Source organism: Drosophila rhopaloa, unplaced genomic scaffold, assembly GCF_018152115.1.
Source record: "Drosophila rhopaloa isolate 14029-0021.01 unplaced genomic scaffold, ASM1815211v1 contig_115, whole genome shotgun sequence".
NCBI classification, from domain to species: Eukaryota; Metazoa; Arthropoda; class Insecta; order Diptera; family Drosophilidae; genus Drosophila; species Drosophila rhopaloa.
The window spans coordinates 14,221,735-14,243,422 of record NW_025334990.1 but is presented as its reverse complement, the minus strand read 5'-3'; the positions used below and the strand labels follow the sequence as shown (position 1 = coordinate 14,243,422).

The 21,688-nt window shown below is 45.0% G+C and overlaps 7 protein-coding genes across 8 annotated transcripts; 3 read left to right on the top strand and 4 right to left on the bottom strand.

Moving 5' to 3' along the window:
• The first annotated feature begins 485 nt into the window (after positions 1-485).
• Positions 486-3,995, top strand: LOC108039833 (testis-expressed protein 9). Its single transcript, XM_017116925.1, has 2 exons — positions 486-2,673; positions 3,277-3,995. The coding sequence occupies exons 1-2, from the start codon at positions 2,069-2,071 to the stop codon at positions 3,869-3,871; spliced, it is 1,200 nt and encodes a 399-aa protein (XP_016972414.1). The 5' UTR covers positions 486-2,068; the 3' UTR covers positions 3,872-3,995.
• Positions 3,996-4,113: 118 nt separating this feature from the next.
• Positions 4,114-4,672, top strand: LOC108039834 (neuropeptide SIFamide). Its single transcript, XM_017116926.2, has 2 exons — positions 4,114-4,304; positions 4,365-4,672. Exons 1-2 carry the CDS (start codon positions 4,172-4,174, stop codon positions 4,448-4,450), a joined length of 219 nt encoding a protein of 72 aa, XP_016972415.1. The 5' UTR covers positions 4,114-4,171; the 3' UTR covers positions 4,451-4,672.
• LOC108039830 (steroidogenic acute regulatory protein-like) lies at positions 4,568-8,132 on the bottom strand. The gene is made up of 12 exons (XM_017116918.2): positions 7,753-8,132; positions 7,522-7,659; positions 7,307-7,455; positions 7,090-7,248; positions 6,631-6,684; positions 6,436-6,568; positions 6,241-6,374; positions 5,899-6,051; positions 5,736-5,840; positions 5,132-5,673; positions 4,943-5,066; positions 4,568-4,882 (listed from the first exon to the last, which is right to left on the bottom strand). The coding sequence occupies exons 2-12, from the start codon at positions 7,619-7,621 to the stop codon at positions 4,784-4,786; spliced, it is 1,752 nt and encodes a 583-aa protein (XP_016972407.1). The 5' UTR covers positions 7,622-7,659; positions 7,753-8,132; the 3' UTR covers positions 4,568-4,783.
• Positions 8,133-8,194: 62 nt separating this feature from the next.
• LOC108039827 (peptidylprolyl isomerase domain and WD repeat-containing protein 1) lies at positions 8,195-10,834 on the bottom strand. 2 transcript variants are annotated; one of them, XM_017116915.2, is made up of 11 exons: positions 10,587-10,834; positions 10,325-10,528; positions 10,084-10,267; positions 9,796-10,028; positions 9,524-9,737; positions 9,165-9,467; positions 8,984-9,102; positions 8,895-8,900; positions 8,716-8,836; positions 8,440-8,659; positions 8,195-8,382 (listed from the first exon to the last, which is right to left on the bottom strand). In XM_017116915.2, exons 1-11 carry the CDS (start codon positions 10,750-10,752, stop codon positions 8,236-8,238), a joined length of 1,917 nt encoding a protein of 638 aa, XP_016972404.1. In that variant the 5' UTR covers positions 10,753-10,834; the 3' UTR covers positions 8,195-8,235. The 2 variants fall into 2 exon arrangements, with proteins under 2 accessions (XP_016972404.1, XP_016972405.1); XM_017116916.2 differs by lacking the exon at positions 8,895-8,900.
• Positions 10,835-10,968: 134 nt separating this feature from the next.
• On the top strand, positions 10,969-14,700 carry LOC108039826 (RNA polymerase II subunit A C-terminal domain phosphatase). Its single transcript, XM_017116914.2, has 7 exons — positions 10,969-11,535; positions 11,624-11,717; positions 11,774-12,210; positions 12,390-12,571; positions 12,630-13,799; positions 13,921-14,136; positions 14,192-14,700. The coding sequence occupies exons 1-7, from the start codon at positions 11,162-11,164 to the stop codon at positions 14,323-14,325; spliced, it is 2,607 nt and encodes an 868-aa protein (XP_016972403.1). The 5' UTR covers positions 10,969-11,161; the 3' UTR covers positions 14,326-14,700.
• Positions 14,701-14,708: 8 nt separating this feature from the next.
• LOC108039828 (unconventional prefoldin RPB5 interactor-like protein) lies at positions 14,709-17,151 on the bottom strand. The gene is made up of 4 exons (XM_017116917.2): positions 17,036-17,151; positions 16,671-16,969; positions 15,225-16,614; positions 14,709-15,172 (listed from the first exon to the last, which is right to left on the bottom strand). Exons 1-4 carry the CDS (start codon positions 17,063-17,065, stop codon positions 14,840-14,842), a joined length of 2,052 nt encoding a protein of 683 aa, XP_016972406.1. The 5' UTR covers positions 17,066-17,151; the 3' UTR covers positions 14,709-14,839.
• An 839-nt stretch (positions 17,152-17,990) lies between these two features.
• LOC108039892 (E3 ubiquitin-protein ligase ZNF598) lies at positions 17,991-21,440 on the bottom strand. Its single transcript, XM_017117062.2, has 6 exons — positions 20,916-21,440; positions 20,715-20,860; positions 20,086-20,649; positions 18,800-20,024; positions 18,539-18,736; positions 17,991-18,469 (listed from the first exon to the last, which is right to left on the bottom strand). The coding sequence occupies exons 1-6, from the start codon at positions 21,192-21,194 to the stop codon at positions 18,272-18,274; spliced, it is 2,610 nt and encodes an 869-aa protein (XP_016972551.1). The 5' UTR covers positions 21,195-21,440; the 3' UTR covers positions 17,991-18,271.
• Between the last annotated feature and the right edge of the window lie 248 nt (positions 21,441-21,688).

Genomic DNA, 21,688 nt, shown 5'->3' with positions numbered 1-21,688 from the left:
CTGGCGGCTATCGGTTTTCGGAGCAATTGGCAAGTCTAGTTGCGCTCTTAAAACGAGCTCTTCACGAAGATATAGTAGTACACTAGGTACCCAGGCAGTGCTGATGTTTGCGGTCGTCTTGGTGTCGCTGCCAGTTTTTCAGCAGCAACACGTCGTCCATTTCAGCTGCACTTCATGATCGGCGGGACAGGGGGCCACGCTCCGGTGGCTCCCTTTAATACACCTACGGGTCCAGATTGTCTTTCTAATGAGTGCGGCATAATTAGAGGGTCGGGCGGTGGTTATCCCATATCGCAAGTCTACACTTAGGGAAAACAATAGCCAGGAATTAAAAAAATAGGAAAGTTTTAAGGGAAGTAGTTTTATTCGTATTATAATAAAATTACAATAGGAAGATTAAAAAAGTCTTTCCTTTAAACGATCCAAATTTAAGAAACAATTTGCTGAGTGAAAATATTTTTATTATACGCCAACTTTATTTCAATAAAATTCTGTATAAACTTAGAATTTAACTTTGGTTATGCAACATATAAGAATTACAATTACTTGCTCCAGATTTTAAAAGAATGTATTGATACAAAAAATGTAGATACAAATTAGAGGTAATGCTTTACTACCTCTTAATCTTAAAAAACATTTATTTTAAGAAGGAATAAGAAATTATAATACTTATCGAATTATATAAAAATAAAGTCCCAAAAATAACTATAAATTAAGGACTACTTGTTATAATTTCTAGCTTTCATTCGAGTGTTTTTAAAAACCCCCTCCAGACCAAGCGTCATGGTTTTGGCCACAGCTGTGCTGTCGCAACTGGAAGCCAGGTTCTGCTCAAACTTGGCAACAGACCCGCTGCAATTATGGCCAGTGTGTGGGCTGTCACCAGAACACCTTGATGACGGCATATATAGCCACTGCTAAGGCTGATTGAATCAACGAGCGGCCTCTCGCTGTGGGACAAATGTTTTATCATCTTTTGTTTTACTTCGGTTGCACATAAATCTTGAACTTGCATTTACATTCTGTGAACCCAACACCCTTGCACCCTCGAAAATACAGGTACGAGTACAGGTAGCTGTGACATCTAGCGAAGACCTCGAATTGTTCTTATATTCGGGGCTATTTCCCTTGAAGTCGCGCGTTTCTGTTTATACTTTTAGTTATACCAATATTTATGATTATTATGCGTGTTCTTCTGTTTGACTTTTGATCCTCATGGAGAATAGGGAAAAATTGGTTTAAGTGGACGAATTATTGTTTTGAGACGTGTTAGAATTCTCGGCAGTGGAAAAGCTGATTCCCTCAATACCCACTTTTATGCATTTAAAGTATTTACCATAAATTAACCATATTCAAAAGTGTCTTTGAAAGATTTTGTTATTGATATTGAACTTTAAAATATATTTCTAGATTTCTTCCGAGGAAGAGAAGATAAAAATATATTAATTTCAATGCTTTTAGGAGTTTTTATATTTTATACATTATAAATAATTGTACAGATTCTACTTAATTCAAGGGTAAGCTCTTATGAAGTCGTTCATCTTTCTGCGACAGTCTTTAATGATTCATGCCGGAAAAGTATATTTATGGTTCAGTTACATCAGTCAAATTCTGAAGAGTATTAGCATAGTCAGCCCACGCGATTTGGTATCTTTTGTGTGAATTATAGCACCCACGCTTGTTTATCAAGTTCCTCATTCCCCAAAAGAGTTTCAGAGGGGCAATCAAAATCCAAGCAACAGTCGCCTGGGGGGAAAATCGAACAAACCGAAAAACCACCCCATAACTCAGCAACAGGACATGGACTTCTCCTGGGACCGGGGCGATTCCCAGAAGCCGGCCGGGGAGCCAGGACTAGGTAGCCAGGGGTTACTGTCACTGTTTGGCATCCGGAAAATGTATTTACTACAGGCGAATTTATTATATCAACTTCGATATAGCCGTGTGGTGATAGCAAGCAAATTAAATCTGAGAAAAATTCAATGTGTTTAGTTTGTCCAGGTCATTTATCAAATCAGAGTCCCAATTGCAATAAACATAATCGCTGTTCCCGTATTGATCCACCGTAATGGCCGAGCTTTTGTGCCGCGAAAAGGAGCTGTTTAAAATTAACCAGGAGTTAAACCTGCTGACCCTCAGTTCCGCCGCCGATGCCTTGTATCCGGCTAAGGGATCACCCACAGCTGTGGCGGCTCCTCGATTTGCCACGTTCCAGAAGCACAAAGGTCCGAGCAGTTTGCTCCGAAAAAAGGGTGTCACCACGGCACCCACAAAGACGCGTCCAAAAACTCCGCCTGGCAGAGATGCGGTTGCCACAGCCCGAGGAGTGGTTACATCACCGCAGCCAGACACTAATCTGCTGACCAAGTCCAAGACGCCTGACTGGAGGCACAACAAGACCGCCGGCACACCCACCTCTCCCACGAGTCGCACGGTGTCCAAGTTCAGCACCTTCACGCGGGATGTGAGCAGCAAGACGGCCACGTTTGTCAAGTACCGGAACCCCAACTTCAGCGAAAGTCCATCGCTGGACGAGCTGCTGCGCAACGACGCCGAGGAGGCAGCCCGGAAACAGGAGGTCGAGGTCGAGGTGGAGGTCACCCAGAAGCGGGAGAGCACCACTGTCGTCAATGGCCAGCTCAAGAAGCAGGTCACCAAGGACAACTTTATCAAGTAAGTGGGGGAAACCAAGAAAAGGTAGCAGGGTACAACAGATGAAAGATATTCTCAGGTCTTTACCAATCGTATAATAACTTAACAAGATGCAATTTGATCGAATTAAAACTAGTCCAGGGTATTACTGTGTTTTATCCCAGACTTGGTTTAATTCGACACCTTTGTGCCCAGGTTTCTAAAGCAGATAAAATATATGGCGTCAGATTAAAATACGATTTAGAGAATGTAATACAGTGTAGGAATTCCGCTTTAGCATGAACAAAAACCTTTCTTGATTTATAAAATTACGATTCTATAAAATTAATAATATTGTTACAAAAATTATAGTAGGAAAAATATATTTCTATTAAAATTTAAAACCAATCCTTTTCATGAACATTTTAGGACTATTCTATAAAGTAATTAGAACCTGCTAAATAACTAAACTTCTTCTTTACTAAAATTTCAAACCATTTCACGACTCGTTGAAATAGTTCTCGAAAAAAAAGACAAAACGAAAAGTAACTTTCTTCTGCTTTTAAAAAGATCTAGTTATTAGAACAAATACATCAATAGTAAAAATTCAGAAAATAACCAATAAAAACCTATTAATTTTTCAAGGTTCCTCAAGGCCAAGGTGGCCATCCTGGAGGAGGACCACGCCCATCATGCCGGCGAGCTGACCCGCCAAAAGGAACAGCTTGAGCTCGCCCTGGAAGGGCAGCGAAAATCGGAGAACCAGCGCGACCAGACGATGAGTTCCAACAAGCATCTCTCCGAGCAACTGATGCGGGCGGAACGGCAGTGGGAGGATGCCAACCGGCGACAGAAGGAGCGCCAGCAGGAGTTCATCACCCAGCAGCGGGAGCTGGAGCAGCTGAAGCGGGATGCCAAGGTGTCCAGGCAGACGACCATGAACCTGGAAAACCGACTGTCCCGCGCCCAGGAGGATGCGGATACTGCCCGCCTGGAGGTCAAACAGCTGCGCGAGGAGCAGCGCGACCAGTTGGAGGCGCAGCGCAAGGAGCTGAAGCAGCGGGACAGCCGGATCCGGGCCCTGAAGCGCCAGCGGGGCGACCTGCTCAACGCCTACAAGAAGCAGCTCTACATGATCGACAACCTGAAGCGCCAGACCAGCTGCATGGAGCAGTCGGCGGCCATCGGGTTCGGCGAGAAGGAGTTCAACAAGGTGCTCGAGTGGAATGCCAAGACGTGAGCCCGTCCAGCTCTCAGAACGAAGTCTAGGCTAAGCATCTACGTTAAGCATAATACACCAATGTACATAAGTGGAATGTAATTACATTTTATGGTCTCTCTCACTCGTCCTCACAAGTCCCCAAGCAATCTCGTTTCAATTAGCCAGGGTTAACGCGATTAGGTGGTCGGTATCCTTCTGCTCGGTTGGCGGGTATAAAAGTCAGCGATTCGGATTGGATTGGCACAGAATCATCCGGTATCTACCAGCGCTCAGACCATAGTTCGCACACTGCCCACAACGCTCACCGAAAACTGCAAGATGGCTCTGCGATTCACGCTCACTCTGCTCCTCGTCACCATCCTGGTCACAGCCATTTTCCTGGGCTCCAGTGAGGCCGCCTACCGGAAGCCTCCCTTCAACGGCAGCATCTTCGGCAAACGCAACAGTCTAGGTAAGCTTGAAAGCCATATCCTGGTTGCGGTTTGATAGACCCATTCTTATCCCAATACAGACTATGACAGCGCCAAGATGAGCGCCGTTTGCGAAGTGGCCATGGAGGCGTGTCCCATGTGGTTTCCCCAGAACGACAGCAAATAGGACCACGCCCTGCGACTGCACCTCCAAGAACTGATCTCGAGCCTACGACTAATACACCAGCGACAGGTGGGCAGATGCTGCGCCTGCACCTGCGACTGAATGGGAAAATGCTAGACGTTAGAAAAGTCATGTATAAAATTTATAGTGTAAGCCGTGCATATAGGTACATAGAACTTATGCCATACATATACATACAATACTCAATAAACTTACAGCACTGAACTCGCTCATCTGTTTCAAAATTATTGAAATATTCTAGTAGATACCTGGATGCGAACAGCACTCGCTTGAGATACAATGGGATTAAAATTAAAAATACAGTTTGCTGATTTCCTAGTGGGTCCTAGCTTCTCGGCCACGTCCCCGATGCCTCAGTTCGTTGACATGCTTGCGCAGATTTGTTATATAATCGGTCATGGATGAGGTGAGGGCCTGCAAAGAGTTATTCAGGACTGAAACTATAATCAAATAGGTAAGATTTAAACAACTTACTGCATCCAGGACATAGCGAGGAATATAGCCCTTTAGATCCAAACAAAGCACCCATTCTACGATGCAGCTATCCGACTTGCCAACGATTTCACGAAAGGCAAACCCGCTGACAATGTTCTGACCTCTGAAATTTAGAGTACCAAATCCCCATTTTACATTTTTGTCAAATTTTTTGAATTGCAATCTCACCTTGTGTATTTGGATGAGGGTGGAACCCCCGCATATTGCACACTAATCGCAGAGGTAACCCAAACTTTATCCTTGGTTTTGCCCACGCTGGGTACATTTGGTTTTGTAATGGTTTCGGTTTCGCCTTCGACCTTGTCCTTGGCATCCTGGAACTCGTCTTGATCCAGCGGCGGTGGTTCTTCCTCAAAGTTGACAATGGGACCCAAGCTCTTGGCGCCCAAGCTGTTGCCCAGCGTGTCGAAGGGAGTTGTGGCTCCCTTGGATGAACTGGGAAATGTGGCCTTGCAACTGGATACGCTGCTGGGCAGCAACGGTGTGTGCGAGTCCGCATCCGAAATCGTGCTAACACTGCCTTCACAGGAGCGATTCAGACTGCTGTTGCCATCATCGCTGCTGAGTTCTGCCGCCTCATCGTCATCGCAGATTTTTCCATTATAAAAGAGTCGACAAGACCGTAGGTTGACAAAGTCCCGGCTTTTCACCATACCACCTCCTCCGCCAACAGAGACCTGATAGGTTATATCGGTGTAGGAGTTGACTTTCTGTAACATACATTCAATATCATTAAAAGGTTTTTGATTCCACTCCTTGTATTGTTACCCACTCGCACTATTTTCGACTCTAGAAGAGCAGGATTCCATTTGGGACAGTCTTCAATGCGATAGAATAGATCTTCCATCAGCGCCTTAGCAGGATACTTGATGCGAGCCTGGGAAAAAATATGAATTTAGTGAAATAATATTAAAAAATAAATTGCCTCAACATACCGTCAGCTTGTAAATCTTCCCAATCTTGTCCCGCTGAGTGCTGTGAATGGTGTCGCCCTTTTGGGTAACCTTCTCCATCTTCCAGTCACTGGACTCGATGATCTCAAAGGCCTTTCGCAGGCAATCCAATCCCATTTGGGTGTACTCCTCATCCTGAAATCCAATCGATTTAAAAAGATTAGTTAGGCAGCAAGATCTTTAAACAAACAACTACCGATGTCATCTGAACACACTCTTTTGGTCGATGCTCTGATCATTCATCCGTTTAGCATCTTATATAGTCGCCAGGCTTACTTTCTTATTCTGGACCGACTTAAAAATGCGCATACATGAATATCATACCTCCTCTTCCTCCTCGTCAGAGTGATGAGCCGTGTCCATGGGTGAATAAAAATTAGTAACACTTTGCGAGGTCCGTTCATGCTCTATCAAAATGGCCGGCTGTTCCATTGGCGTGCGATCATTAGAGGTCATAGCTTAAATGCAAAATAAAACTAATATTTAATCTGAGATCAGTGAAAGTCAGCCTAAACTTACTTCGAAAATAGTGTTGGGCATGCCGCTCCTGGGGAATTACACGACAATCCAGGAACCATGCCTCTCCCCAAGCCAGTATAAATGAGGTTATTATTAGGACGACCTCAAACACTTGTTGCTTGGATTCTAGCCACTGATGAAGATGAAGTACAAAATTAGTTAGAAGCAAACTTATAGAGTAGATTTCTGTCTTACATCGAATACAAACACCTTGGATATGAGGAACAAACAGGACCCGCTAGTAGAGAGCTGTAAAAGGAGTTCATTAATATTACATCAAATACTATTATGTGGATATACAGTACTCCTAAGAAATGGTAAACAAATTAATCAAGTTAAACTGTATAAATTCCTTAGCCTCTTTACTTATCTAATCTTTTCTAGTCGAATCAGTTTAATTGTCAATTGAGACATAAAATTCACGTACGACTAATTCATATCTTGAAGTTCACCTATTAAATTTTATAATTACATATACAATTATAGAACAACACCTAGATTATAAAGCTCATTTAAACAACAAGCCTAAAATATCGAAATGATATTTCTTAAGAAGACTATAACTTAAGTTTCTTAAAAAGGCTATGTAAAAATCGGATAATAACAGATGCCAAGACTTAAAATACTCTGTTTTTGCGATATAGAATAACCCACCGCAATGACAGACCAATGATTGATGTACAATATGGCGTAGAAAAAAATAAGAACGACGAATCGGCAGATGGCGATGGCCACAACATCGAAGAGCGATTTGTAGATGGTGTACTCCACGATCTGTTTGTGGAAGGCATTGAATATATTGTCGCCGTTGATCTGTAAAACGAATGAATGAATCTCAGCTGCATATTATTCGAATAATACGACCACATACCACAATGCAAATGAGCCAGAGCAATGAAACGAAAACCAAGTCGAATGTGACAAAGAGGCAGAAAAATCTCCGAACCACGGACATCCTACCATCCTGCATATATCCGGCCAGGAAGTCCTCCGTAATCAGGTTGATGGAATGTGCTCGCGCTGAAATCAGTTTTTCATCTTAATAGTTTCAGCGTCATTTGCATATTTAAATGGTTTTATACTTACACATATCATATGGCATGTTGTAGGCGCTGTTGCCCTGCCTCGCATTGGCTAAAATCAGCTGGGCGGTACTACGGACATCACTTGGATCCATATGAGACATGGTGAAGTTGGTTTTACTAAACTTAGCTCATGACTTGACTATAAAAACATAAACATAAGGTATAGTTAGTCATGTTATGTTCAAAAAATTGAAGATAACAAACTATGCCAAAGCATTATATATGTATGTACCTTGTTTGCAAACGTAAATAGACGCTATGTACCAAAAACTAGATTTTAAAACTGGAGCAAAGCCATTCTAGTTATAGATCGGCAGTTACAGATTATCAATACTCGAAAATGATTCGTCAGCTTCGCTTTCTTTGTTTTTTTTTCAGGCATAAACAAAACTTCTCATATGCCAAGAACCCGCATAATACGCGAAAAATAACTCCCCATATCCGGTATACACTATTTAACAATAGAAATTAAATTCTAATACTGAAAAACAAGAGTAACTAGCGGTTTTATTATTAGCGTTTTTTTTGTCCTATATTTAAGCCTTTTAATTGCACTATCGGAACAAAAGGAAAACCGAAGAAAACGCAAAAACAGCTGTTTAGTGTGCCGAACTGGGATTATAACAAAATACCAGCTAGCCAAAAAATACCAAAATTATTTAAATAACGGTATCTTAAATATTTGAACATTTAAATTTGTATTTACAATCTCTGTTTAATTACTTAAGTGTATGGATATTATTTTAATGTCATCGTAGGGCTTGTCCGTTTTGGGATTCGCCTTTGAATTGCATATGTTGAGAACCACTTCCATGCCGCGATAAACTCGTCCGAAAACAGTGTGCTTATTGTCGAGCCAAGGCTGAAAATGAGAATTTATTAATACCTATATTATTTTAATCAAATAATGGATATTTACCGTGGGCAGGACTGTTATAAAGAACTGGCTGCCATTCGTGTTTGGCCCCGCATTCGCCATGCTAACCGTATAGGGACGATCGTGTTTTAAACTCTGGACGAATTCGTCTTTGAAATCGCTTCCCCAGATGGATTTTCCGCCCGTGCCCGTTCCCGTAGGATCGCCAGTCTGCACCATAAATCCCTTGATCACGCGATGAAATATGTGGCCGTTATAGTACCTATTAATATTGTGTAATTAAATCGTTAAGTTCACGAGTGTAATTGCAAATCCTACCCATTTTTCGCATGAACACAAAAGTTTTCCACGGTTTTTGGAACCTCCTTAAAGAACAACTTCATATGGACATCACCCTTCGTGGTGTGCAGCACCACGTTCTCATAAATACGTTGCACGACTAGAATAGATTAAACATTTTGTATTAAATTGTTCTTGAAATATCGGATAAGGATAACCTTCGTCTTGAAAAGGTGTTAGCGTGCAATAAAAAGTAGGTTAGTTGTTAGTAAACGAACACCAATTAGATAATTCCGTAACCAAATACCTGTGGCTTCTGGCACTGCGATAATGTCCTCCTTCGAAGGCTTCTCGTTGAATATATCACGATCCACATCCTGCAGATCCGACGGCAATCTTCGGCTGAACAAGTAGAACCGATTTTTCCTGGTTAAAATAAAAATTTTAATTCTTAAGTTGCATAACATTTGGTATTTGTATTTACTAACTTGTAGGCAGTGCAAAACGCTGTTGGATCATTTAAAATATTCTGCAAAGCGGGGTTTTCACTGGCCTCCTGCTCCATTGTTATTGCAGCTTTTTGTCGCTTGATTCTTCCCTGAAAAAGGGCCACCTGCAGGGGCCGAATGTTGTCCGTTTTTCCCAGAATAGTAACACAGCGATTTGTTACAACATTGATCACTTTGATACCCAGCATCGTAGGGTAAAGTAAAAAATTGCCGGTGCTGTCGAACAAAATATTGAGGGTTGTGTTTTGAGCAGTCTTCTCTAAGTCTCGCTCAGCCGCCATCCTGTAAAAGTATATGTTTAATATTTAGTTATTATAAAATTGAAATAGATTATTTACCTTCTGCCGAACTCCATGTTGGGCAATGCGTGCTGCGTTTGCTGCATTTGGGTGTAGGTGGCAAGAGCTTCATCAAATACCCGAATCAACTTGCCCGTATTGAACTGAAAAACGCGAACTTTGCGATCTGTGGAAATGGCGGCAAAACGCTTGCCATCTGGAGTGGCAGCCAAACCCGTGACTTGGGTCTTTTGTTTGGCAAACTCAAAGAGGCCTTCAAAAAATGATTACAATTAAATAGGGGGTAACTAAAGTTTCATATTAAACCATACTTGTGTCGAGTTTAGAGTCAAAGTTGACCAGGCGCTGCGGAAACTTGTAGTCGTGCTTGGAGTTCTGCCAGTACTCCAGAATGCCGTTTCGATCCACAGAGATGACTGTTTCCATGGCCACATTCAAACACATGGCCACCACAGGCGCCGAGTGAAGTTTCTCTAGAGTGTTCAGGACTTCTCCGCCTCCTTGTCCGTCGTAGATGTGTATGCAGCTGCTCTCCGAATCCGAACTAAAAGTGAAGTAATCTTCAGTGGCCGGTCAATTGGTTTTAACCACCTACTTACATGGCCAATCCCTGTACGGCGTCTCCTGGTCCATTTATCCACTCACTGCACTGCGGTGTGTAACCCAAGCGAATGATGTTTATCATATCAAAGTTGACCACATCGAAGACCTTGGCCGTCTGATCCGTGGCCGCCGAGCAGAGCAGCGTGCCACTATCATTCGTGGTTAGAGATTTTATGGGTACTAAATAATTAATTGTGATAAGTTAAGCAAATTAGTTTTTTTAAGGTATAAACCAACCAAGATGGCTGCGGAAATGCTTGACAAACTCAATGCCTAGCTCGCCCTTCTTCCAGAACTTGATGTGGCCGTCCAGACTGGCGGTAACCACGAAATCTGTCTTAGTGCAAACTAGATGTGTGATTACATCGCGGTGCATGTAGCTCCTTTCGTAGCTCTCGGCATTGGGCAGGTTCTCCAGGTAAATGTGTTCGTAGGGAAGGACTATTGGAATTATTGGGGATAAGTTCTAAGTATACAAGTTAAAAAGGTTTTTATTTACCCTTCTTTTTCTTTGCCGCCACAGGGGCGCTTTGCTCTGAAGGCATCGGTCCTATCCAAGCGTCCTCCTCGCCCTCCGCCTCTTTCTCGAGCGCTGTTCCATTCTGAGGTTCCTCCTCCTCTTCTGGAGCACTACGCTTTCGATCCTCCTTGGTTTTATCACTCATTTCGGGGTATAATAAACAAAAACACCAGGAATACGGATAAGATTTGGCCGCGGTTTGGAGGGTAGTGTTGGAAAATGCGCTGAAACAGCTGATTGTAGCTTGGGGTGAACGTGGACAACGGATTTTCTGGAAACGGCTTCCAAAACTCATCAAAATTACAAGCACAATACGGCAAAGAAATTCCAATTGAAATCTTTTCCCGGAATAATCAGGAAAAACTTCGGGAATATTTGGAATAACTTTGCCGCCGTTTACCGTGTAGTGTTGCAGAACGACCCGAATCAGCTGTTTTTCGCCAGAGGTGACAGCGCTTTTGTGTGAATGGCTCGCAATATTCACACAAATTGCAAACACAACAAGGCACGGAGATTTAAACAAATTAATTGTATATAAAAACGCAAGCCTAGCGATGCAGAACATAGCGGACGAGAAGGGCGCGTCGCCCAGTCTCGCGGCAGGGGGCGTGGCCGCCGGTGGAGCAGCCGAGGGCGACGACGGCGGTGGAGGAGGCAACAACAACAGCAGCGGCGGTGGCGGCATCATTGTTTTGAGAGCTGCGCTGGGAGAGAACGAGACGAGAGCGGTAATCAATAAATGGCGGGTTCGCGAGGGACAATTCGTGTCGGCGGCCCAAATCCTGTTTCTCTACCAGCCCGTTGGCGACGATGGAAAGCCCGGAAAGGTGACTGGCGGCGGCGACTCTTCCATCCAGAGGTACAAGTCCCAGCGCGCCGGGGTGGTGAAGAAGCGGCTCCGCAAGGACGGGGAGCTGCTGGCGAAGGGGTGAGTTTGTGGGTGGCAACTGACAAGTGGGCGTGGGGGGAATGCAATTATGCAGCTCGTATACACACTAACCGAGCCTGTCCTTTAGGGATGCCATTCTGGAGTTGTCCGAGTGCATACACACCACGGTCATCAAGGACATGTGCGCGGACTGCGGAGCCGACTTGCGTCAGAACGAGAATGTGAGTACATACAATCGCCCACGAATACTGAATAATTGAAAACCCTCCACTCGCAGGGGCAAACATCGGAGGCCTCGGTGCCCATGGTGCACACCATGCCCGATCTTAAGGTCACCCAGAAGCTGGCCCAGAAACTCGGACACGACGACACCCGCCGCCTGCTGGCCGACAGGAAACTGGTTCTGCTCGTCGATCTCGACCAAACGGTGATCCATACCACCAACGACACGGTGCCGGACAACATCAAAGGCATCTACCACTTCCAACTGTACGGCCCACATTCCCCGTGGTACCACACGCGCCTGCGCCCCGGCACCGCCGAGTTCCTGGAGCGCATGTCTCAGATGTATGAGCTGCATATCTGCACTTTTGGGGCGCGCAATTACGCGCATATGATTGCGCAGCTCCTGGATCCAGAGGGCAAGTTCTTCTCGCACAGGATTCTGTCCAGAGATGAGTGCTTCAATGCCACTAGCAAGACAGATAACTTAAAGTGGGTTTACTGTTCCATCAGGCATGTTTCTGTTTGCACTTTCGAATGATATACAAAAAAAAATGTAATATAGTTTGCAAAAAACTGGTTTCGAATTCGAAAAATATCTTAAAAGTGAAAACAAAAACAGGCCTATAAAATATTATTGCAAACATTTAATTGGAAATCGTTAATTGCAGAGCTCTGTTTCCCAATGGCGATTCCATGGTGTGTATTATCGACGATCGGGAGGATGTGTGGAACATGGCCTCCAATTTGATTCAAGTGAAGCCCTACCACTTTTTTCAGCACACGGGTGACATCAATGCACCGCCCGGAATGTCCAAGAACGAGCTGGACGGTGAAGGTGTCGACTTTAAAGGTTAGTATGCAGAACCACTAACTTCCAATTGTCCGTAACAAATGCCCGATTCCTGCAGAGATTACCGAGAAAAAAGAGGACAAGGAAAAAACGGAATCCAGCGATGTAAAACAAGAAGACACCGATAAGGGCGACAATACTGTCACAAGCACAAGTAAAGATGATGAGGGGAATGAGGAATCGGTGGACGTTTTCGAACTGGAGAGCGACACTAAGGATGCAGAGATTTCCAACTCCTCAACTGCAACAGAGGCACCCAAAGAGCCAAGCGACAAGTTAAATGGCAAAACAGTTGCAGAGGAAATTATGGTCATAGACGACAGTTCATCTGGCTCACCGGATGCTGAAAAGGCGGCCAGCGATGGCGAAGACGTAGTTGTTATTGATGACAATTCCAAGGAGAGCACAAAAGCCGAGGTGGAGGCCACACCGGCAGAGGAGAACGAGGTGGTGGCTTCATCCACTAGCTCACCAGAGGAGAAGAGCCCGAAAGCCGACGAAGATGTGGCCACTACTTCGAAGATTACTCCCAACATTCGGGTACCACTCGAGGGACAGAAGCAGATCGAGATCGAAGACCCCGACGACTACCTGCTGTATCTGGAGGTCATACTGCGAAACATTCACAAGCGATTTTATGCCATTTACGACGAGACTACGGAGATACCCGACCTGAAGATCATTGTGCCGAAGATTCGGTGCGAGGTGCTTCGCGGCAAGAACCTGGTGTTCTCCGGCCTGGTGCCCACGCAGATGAAGCTGGAGCAGTCGCGGGCGTATTTCATCGCCAAGAGCCTGGGCGCCGATGTGCAGCCGAACATTGGCAAGGAGATCACTCATTTGGTTGCGGTCAACGCGGGCACCTATAAGGTGAATGCCGCCAAGAAGGAGGCCGCCATCAAGGTGGTAAATGCGAACTGGTTGTGGACCTGCGCCGAGCGCTGGGAGCACGTGGAAGAGAAGCTCTTCCCGCTGGATCGCAAGGTGCGCAACAAAGGCCGCCAGCCACCCGCCCATTGCCACAGTCCCGAGCACGTGGTCAACTATAGCGAGCGGTCGGAGATCTCACCATCGAGCAGCAAGCAGCAGGAGGAGCAGAGTGGCAATTTCCGCGAAACGCTCAATCCGCTGCTGGTCTTCACCAACGCGGACATCGAGTCGATGAACAAGGACTACGAGAATTTCTTCGAGTCAGACTCGTCCAGCGACGAGGGACCTGTAAATTTTGGTAAGTCTTTCACTTCTTGAACTACGTGGCACTGCTTAACTTTAGCCAAGTCAAGCTACCAAAATGGCTAGAATGATATCATTGATAACTATTTAAATGTAATGTATTTTACCAATTCTAGAAAATCCTCCAATGGACAAGAAACTGTTAAAGCGAAAACGCGAGGATGACAATTCCAATCGAGCCCATGACTTCTTCACACGAAGCGAGGATGTGATGATCGGAGCGCCAAACCTCTTGGAATATGAGATAAGCTCGAACGAGGAGGGCGACGACAATAACGAGGATGCCGATGCGGATGACGACGATGAGATGCCCAGCGCTAAGTTTCGACGAGGTAAATCATCAAACTTGGCTTATTTCGGACTTGTATTAACCATTTAATGTTATAGGAGAAGAGCTGCCGTCCGATCTGGAGATTGGCTCCGACTCGAACAGCGAGAAAGATCCTGAGGACGAGGACGACGGCGAATGGAACATGATGGGCGCCGCCCTGGAAAGGGAGTTCCTTGGCCTGGAAGATTAGCTACCCAACTTTGACTTTGACATTTAGAAATTCTGCAACATCCTTGAACACCAGACAGGGACATAAGTCCCCGCATTGGAGGGCCCGCTGCCCGGCCACCCAAGACATTTCAGTTTCACTGTAGAGCAAGGAGCAACGCAATTATATGGGTTTCGTGCTAGAGTGGAGCATCCGGGTACGCTTATGCTTAGGATCTGTACTGTATGTATTAGCTGTTAATATGTACTTTTAAAGTAGCTTGTAAGAGATTGCACATCGACCGGCATTGCGGGTCCTCCAATCGAAGTGAATTTTTAAATCAAAAACTCTCATTCTGATCTAATGTAAATTGAAGCCTACTGTAAATGTTTTAAAAATAAATTCCGTTTCAGCGGACTAGTATCTAGTGTTTAATTTAAAAACCAATGTACACCACACCAGTAGTTGTTTATTGTTTGCGTTGTGTTTGTAATACAAATCCACATTAAACTTGAACAAATATACGAGTAATTCCCAGCTGAAGTTTTACTCTTCGCTACGTTTTGTTAAGTGCGCGCTGCTCCTTGAAGCGGCTAACCCGCTTTTTGGGCGCATGTGAGTCGATGAATTTGCCCTGAGGCAGAGGCTCCGGTGCCGTGGGCTCCTTCTCCACGATATTATGCATGACCTTCTGGTAGGCACTCATGTCGCGCAGGTCGTCCTCCAATGTGCGCTCTTTTTTCTTCTGCTTCCGTCCTTTTTTTCCCTTCTTTGGTTGCTGGTTGACGATGTGTGGCTCCATCTCCACAGCCTCCTTATTCCGGAGTATCGACTTGGTACCAGATTCGGGGTCAGTAGATTCTCCCTCTGAATTACTTGGCTTGGAGAACTGCAAAGCTAGAAGGTTAAAATATATTCTTACTTGATTTTAATGATCTTACCTGGCTTCTAGGATCTTCATAGGCTGATTCACGCGCAGCTTCGCTCATAATGGGCACTTTAACATGCTCCTCGCCTTCAAAGCCATTTACATATATAGGAAACGATTGGTTAAGCTGTGCCACGTCCTTCTCATATTTCTCATAGAAATCGCCTGGGTTTCCAGGTATGGCACTATCTTGATCACTTTTGGGAGAAGGCACAGCATCGGAATGTTTGAAACTAATGTGTAATGTGTTAATACGTCCCGTGGACTCCTCCAGAATTCGATCGAGCAAATCAAAGTCCTGGACACTCTGATTTTCCTTGACAAACTCTATGTTTCTTTCAACTTTCTGTAAGATATCGGAGTTGGTTTTACGCTCGTTTTTATTGGCTGCTGGTTGTGGGGGGCTTGGAGGTTTGACAGGTTCGTCTAGCTTTATAATATCCCTGGAATTCTTCTTTTTTGCATTGGGGAGCATTTCGGCCACAGTTTCCTCACGTCTAAACTCTAGCTTTTCATCGGCAAGAGCAAAGGAAATACGGCGTTTATTTGTGCTGGCTTCAGGTACTACTTCAGGTTCTTCAATGATCTCTTCTTGTGAGTTTTTTTCATCGCCATCCCCTTCCTCGCTGGTCTCTATCTCCTGCTCGAAAATCATGTCCTGCAGATCGTCCTCTAGCATGACCACCACGTTCATTAAGTGAATCAGCTCATCGCTTATAAAGTTCACCTTTTGTATCATTCGCATTTTGGCCTTGAGCACCTGCAGTTGAGCTCTGAGGAAGGGTTCACGTTCTTCGTTGGGAAGCAGAGACATCTGCTTTCGTATGGTTTGCACCTCCTCTTCTTGGTCCTCATCATCATCCTCATCATCTGATATGCGTTCTTCAATATCCACAGGTTTTTTAATGCCTCCTACCCGTTTTTTGGTGGAAGTCTTCGTTTCGCCAGTCATTAGTTGACGCACTAGATTTTCTGTGCTTTTCAGGCTTTCTGCTGCTTCTGAATTGAGATCTGCGGCTTCGTTTTGCTCCTCAGCCTCAAGCTTCTTCCAGAGCTCCGACTCCTGCTCCTGGCTAATGGTTTTGGCAGGAGGTTCGGTATGTGATGACTTGCTTTCTGGCTCCACATTCAACAGGTCTTGCAGCTGCTTATCGTTGATATCATCGGGATCTAGACCCAGTTCCTCTATCATTTCGCGCTCCTCTAGCTTTCTCATCACATCATCATCGCTCCCTGGAGGTTCTGCCTGGCGTGTGAGGCGCTCCTTTTGCTTTTGCTGGCGCACCCGCTCTCTATGCTCGGTCATCCACTTGTTGTGCGACTCTTCGTTGAAATCTTCCACGATTTCTACTTGATCCCCATTGGGAACCGCTCCCTGCTCCAAAGGGGTATTAAGTTTGTTTCTGAAAGTCAAGTATAAACATTACTTTTTCCGATTTCTGTAACAAGATCCACTTACTGCCAGAGCTCGGACTCGATTTCCAGCTTTTTCAGCTGCTCCTCGGCCAATTTCAGGCGATGGCGACATATCTCTTTGGCCTTGTTGGCGGAGCACGCCGAAAAGTAACCCTCGTAGTGACCCACCAGGAGTTCGTTGGTGTGGATCAGCTCGCCGGGCATCAGGGCCTTCCGGCCAATGGGCACCATAACCTCCACACTGAGATTCTGGACGAACATGTCCAAGTTCCGGATGGTGGACTCATTGTCGGATTTGAATGCCTGCCAGCGATCCGTTTCGCTGGCGTTCTTATCGAGGGCCTATTGTGCGGGGTTTCCAATGGGAATCCATTAGTAATTGCATTTAAATATTTAAAATAATATTACCTGTCGCAAAACATCCTCTCGCCGGTCCATTGTTTTTGTTGTTTGGGTAAACAGTGTGACCGTTGCGCGGCATTTAAAATATACTCATTAATTTTTAAAAAATTCGTTAACATTCCTTAAGAAAATTTTGATTAATTGGAGGTTGTTAATTTTTTAACTTTGTGTATGGTCACGAATATCCCTCATATATTGATAAGAAATGAGCTAAAGTAGCTTTGCGCAAGTAAATAAAATTGAATTTTAAAATTCATGTAAATCATTTTATTTTTGATTTTGATGTTAAATTTATCATTAAATTTTGTTAATGAACCACTGACCCTTATTTTATAGTTTTTATACTTAATTATTGAAAACAAAAATGATTCCTTAGTATTTTCCTAAGCTTTATCCATCCACTTAATAACTAAAATAAAACTTCTACAATTTTTCAAAAAGCTTTTTTAAAGTCAGATATATTTACTATTTTGATTTTAAAGGTTACAATCTATTTCTGATCTTAAGATTGGTTCAATGTTCAAAGTATTATACATATTTCAAACATACAAAATAAATTCAGCTTTATGGTATTAATCATAGTCAAATTTAAAAATTAAATAAATATTTTTTCGATATTTATCTAGCATTTGAAAATTATGTTGTTTTTCATGTGCCATACGAATTTCACAATCTTATGAATGCCCAAAAGCTTCCTTTTTGATCAGCCAATTATATACCCAAAACTAGTAAAGCACCCAGTAGCTACAACAGTTTTGCAAACAATAAAGATAACAGCAGATAGCAGGTCGCAAGTCGTTCCATATGCCTGATTATAAATCAGCTCTATTCGACCCCTCAACAACCAATTTCCATTAAGTGAATATCAATCCATGGCCTCCATATGTTGCCATCTGATAAGAGCCTCTGAAACAAACATGGACAAGGACCGTTAACACTCAGGCTGATTACGAAATTAAAATGTGATTGATTTGAACTTTATTAGGTTTCGGGCATTTGCTAAACACAAGCTCACTCGTAAATATTAAAAACGCACCCCAGACTAGCAGGTTGCTCACTACCTGCCTGGACTAAGTCACATTGAACAGATTGCAATATGGGATGATTTCTAGTTCGGCTGGTTCACATTCAGATTTCCACTCATAACATGACCTGGGGACATGGGCTTCTGGTTGATTGAAACGGTATATACATAGAAAATATACAGGGATAAAGCTTTTGTTGTCCTATGATCCATATGCCTCAGTTGCGGTGCGTATTGGAAGCTGAGCTTCCGAGTACGGGAAAGTTCTTGATGAGGTCATGCGCCTTCTGGTGGTCCTGTAAATCGGCGGTGATGAGGATCTGTTTGCAGACCTTGCAAACTTCAAGCGTGGGCACGGATTTGCGCTGGGCAGGCGACAAGCTATTCAGATGCTGTTTGTGCACTAGATAAAGTTCCTAAAAATAATGAAAATTAATGAGTTACTTTAAAAATAAATAACAAGTTTCTTAATCAACGGTTCAAACCTGTTGCTTGGTTATATCAGGCAGCATGGCGAGCAGCTCCGGGAACAGATTGTAAAACGAACTAAACATGGCGCACTGGCAGTGCTCGTAATAAGCTTGACCAGAACATGATCCATCTCGGAACTTGGACGATAGCATGCGAAATTCGTTTAATGCCTCTGGCGTTTGTAGTAGACTCATAACCTGGTCAACCAATTTCTAGACGGGGAAAAAATGTTAAGTCAATTAAATTGTATGTTATTGCAAAATATATTCCCTTACCTGATTCCTGGAACCGGTATCTGGTGGATCGGTGTACGTATACGGGCTAGGTACAATGTTATAGGACTCGCCCATCGAACTAGTGAATGTGAGATTGTTAGGCAGCTTGGCCACCGAGTTGACAGTCACATTGGACACAAATCCGGGTGGTGGTTTGAGCGATCCTCCAGATCCTAAACCAGGTGGAGCACGTATTGGTGTAGTAGGAGACCCATTGGTTGATTTTTGTTCGTTGTTATTGTTTTTCTCTTTTTGCTTGCCCGCCTTGGGCTGATTCTCCAGATTGTTCTTTTTATCTTTCGCTTTTTTATCTTTTTTGTTGGCCTCCTGGACATTGTTATTATTTACCTTGGGTGCCGGTTTTGCAGTGGGTGTGGGCAAAACAGGGGCAGGTGCCACCTTGGCCTTCCGATTTTCCAGTTCACGCTGCTTCTTTTCGGACGTTGGCTTTGACCAATTTAAGGAGCCAGATCCATTGGCTGGCTTTGGCGCATTTCCCCTGCTGGAACTGGCACCGGCACTGGCACTCGGACCCAGGCTGGGAAACTCCGAAGCGGTGAGCTTGGGAGCACTCTTCTTCAAAGCCTCTTGACGCGCCTTGGCCTCGTCCTCCTCCTTTTGTACCATTTGCAGCTTATGGAAGTTGGTCGGGTTAGCCACCGACACATAATCATCGGCCAGAGACCGGTGCTTGGCAGATATATTAGTCAAAGGCACTGCTGAACCGCTGGGCAACATATCCTCCTCCAGATTGCGCAAGTTCTTCTTGTTGCCCTTTCCTGGCAAAGCGGGAAAGTCTAGCTGTGGAGCGGCTGCTTTTTTGGGCACGGCTGCTGGTCGATTGGATACATGCAAGAGCATTCCATTGCTGGACGGTGTATTGCGACTGCCGGAAGAGGCCGCCGTACTTGTTGGTTTCTTAAAGACAGCTGCCACTGGATGCTGGGACTGAGCAGCTCTGGCGGCGAGGCTGCTGCCAGTAGGACCGGCAAAGCCACCACTATTTCCCCCTCCAAGAGCTGGAAAGTTCTCTTTGGTCCGAGCAAGTCCCGAGGTGCCGCTGAGATTGCGCATCGAGGGCGGCGGCGGTCTTACAAGGGACACGCTGGGTGCTGTGGTGGCGCCTCTCAATGTGGGAAACTGTTCCTCGTTGCCAGCATCAATGCTCACATGACGTTGGCTACTTGATGGCAAATCGTCCAGGTAATCGTTGTGCTCATCGTTTCTATAAAGATACCGGATTTCGGTAAAATCTTTTTAGCTTTAAGGGAACGCAACGCACTTACCTCGCTCTCATGTTGGCTATGCCCTGCTCCGTCTGACCGCTGCGTCCGCGCGGCCCTAAGGTGATTTCCAGCTGCAGAGTGCGCGTCTGTTTGGCCTGCTGCTTATTGAGAGTATTGCCGTGCATGTTGGCCACGTGCGCCTTGTATTCAATCTCATTGCGGAACGCGCCGACGAACTGCTCGGTGGCGCATTTGCCCTCCTCGCAGAGAAAGTGCTCTTGTCGGAAATGATCCGCCAGATCCGCATAGTCGTTGTAGAACTCGTTGCAGCCGTCGGCATCGCAGAAGTGGCAGAAATAGTGCTCACGCCGCAGATGCCGGAACAGCTCATCCCGGTCCAGGTAGCGTTTCTTGCAGTACTCACACAGCGGATGACCGCGATGCGATCGATTGTCCGGATCGCCCTTGGCGTTGTGCAGCTGCAGCTCCGCCTGTGTGTAGCACCTGCGCTCGAAGGTGAAGATCTTGAGGGTCTCTACGCAGAGATCGCAATACAGCAAGCTGTGCTCGCTGCGCACATGGGTGCGCAGGCCCTGGAAAGTTCGGTACGGAGGGGCATCGCATCTGGTTTTCAGCCGAAAAGGGGGAATCACACTACTATAACAAAAGTACTGATATGGCACACTTACTTGGGGCAGGGGTGGTCGAGCAGCTTGAAGAACTGCTGCTGAATCTCGGCGCTGCAGAAACCGATGCGGTATTTCTTGCTGTAGAAATCGGAGCGGTTGTTGGCTTCCAGTTCGCGATAAGGAAGTTTCTCCAGCGTGAACAGAACCTGGAATGGTAAGAGGTTTTTACATGGGCTTCTCTTTACAGAATAGAGTTTTTACCTTGGACAAGACGTGGCGGCAGATGGGGCATTCGTTCTGCTGGCAGAGCACCCGCATCCGGGTGGAGCACTCATAGCACACCGGATGATCGCAGTCCCCAATGGAGTAGATGTCCACATTCTTGAAACACACCACGCAGGCATTGTCGTCATTCCCCACCTGGTAATCCGTTGCCTCCGGCTTGACGGCAGCGCTCTCCGTGGCGGAGTTGGGCACTCCGGATCTGGGGCGACGGTGGTACGACGGCCTGGCCGCGGATCTCGGCTTTCCGTTCTGCATTTCTCTAGAGGTTTCGCAGCGAATGGAAGGGGGGAATTACTTGTTGCCAAGGGCACTGAAAGATCAGAGTGCTCTGGTGAATCAGCTGGTGTTTTTCGGATCCCAGGTACTTCCTAGAGTACAATACTGCACTTGGCCAGCGAAATCAATCAAATAAATGGAATATTTGCAACGCCAAACACGAGGCAACATGCACACACGTCAAAAAACTAGAAGGGAAAACTCTGAAATTAGAAAACCCGATTGCGATGGGCTGCAGTTCATCGATAACAGCAGCTCGCAGCCCTGGAGTTATCGATATTTAGCGGTTGAAAGCTCGCTGAATGTCAGGTTTACATATTGTTTGAAAACTGATGACAAGCCGAATGAATATTTTACAAAGTCAACATTTATTAAACCAAAACCTATAAATTTTAACTAAACTATTAGTTACTATATATATGATTGCTGTGTGACAGCCGTTCTTCAGGGTATTTTCACTTACCCAACTTAAC

Coding starts and splice junctions, on each gene's coding strand:
- LOC108039828 (XM_017116917.2), bottom strand. CDS start 17,065: ATGGACCGGCGAGAGGATGTTTTGCGACAG. Junction 16,970..17,035: donor GAGAGGATGTTTTGCGACAG/GTAATATTATTT, acceptor CCCGCACAATAG/GCCCTCGATAAGAACGCCAG. Junction 16,615..16,670: donor ATCGAGTCCGAGCTCTGGCA/GTAAGTGGATCT, acceptor CTTGACTTTCAG/AAACAAACTTAATACCCCTT.
- LOC108039834 (XM_017116926.2), top strand. CDS start 4,172: ATGGCTCTGCGATTCACGCTCACTCTGCTCCTCGTCACCATCCTGGTC. Junction 4,305..4,364: donor CGGCAAACGCAACAGTCTAG/GTAAGCTTGAAA, acceptor ATCCCAATACAG/ACTATGACAGCGCCAAGATG.
- LOC108039827 (XM_017116915.2), bottom strand. CDS start 10,752: ATGAGTGATAAAACCAAGGAGGATCGAAAGCGTAGTGCTCCAGAAGAG. Junction 10,529..10,586: donor GGCGGCAAAGAAAAAGAAGG/GTAAATAAAAAC, acceptor TAATTCCAATAG/TCCTTCCCTACGAACACATT. Junction 8,660..8,715: donor TGTGTTCATGCGAAAAATGG/GTAGGATTTGCA, acceptor CAATATTAATAG/GTACTATAACGGCCACATAT.
- LOC108039826 (XM_017116914.2), top strand. CDS start 11,162: ATGCAGAACATAGCGGACGAGAAGGGCGCGTCGCCCAGTCTCGCGGCA. Junction 11,536..11,623: donor GGGGAGCTGCTGGCGAAGGG/GTGAGTTTGTGG, acceptor CCTGTCCTTTAG/GGATGCCATTCTGGAGTTGT. Junction 14,137..14,191: donor CAGCGCTAAGTTTCGACGAG/GTAAATCATCAA, acceptor TTAATGTTATAG/GAGAAGAGCTGCCGTCCGAT.
- LOC108039830 (XM_017116918.2), bottom strand. CDS start 7,621: ATGTCTCATATGGATCCAAGTGATGTCCGTAGTACCGCCCAGCTGATT. Junction 6,685..7,089: donor ATCATTGGTCTGTCATTGCG/GTGGGTTATTCT, acceptor CTCCTTTTACAG/CTCTCTACTAGCGGGTCCTG. Junction 6,569..6,630: donor CCAAGGTGTTTGTATTCGAT/GTAAGACAGAAA, acceptor CATCTTCATCAG/TGGCTAGAATCCAAGCAACA.
- LOC108039892 (XM_017117062.2), bottom strand. CDS start 21,194: ATGCAGAACGGAAAGCCGAGATCCGCGGCCAGGCCGTCGTACCACCGT. Junction 20,861..20,915: donor GCCGCCACGTCTTGTCCAAG/GTAAAAACTCTA, acceptor TTACCATTCCAG/GTTCTGTTCACGCTGGAGAA. Junction 20,025..20,085: donor ATAGCCAACATGAGAGCGAG/GTAAGTGCGTTG, acceptor GTATCTTTATAG/AAACGATGAGCACAACGATT.
- LOC108039833 (XM_017116925.1), top strand. CDS start 2,069: ATGGCCGAGCTTTTGTGCCGCGAAAAGGAGCTGTTTAAAATTAACCAG. Junction 2,674..3,276: donor ACCAAGGACAACTTTATCAA/GTAAGTGGGGGA, acceptor TAATTTTTCAAG/GTTCCTCAAGGCCAAGGTGG.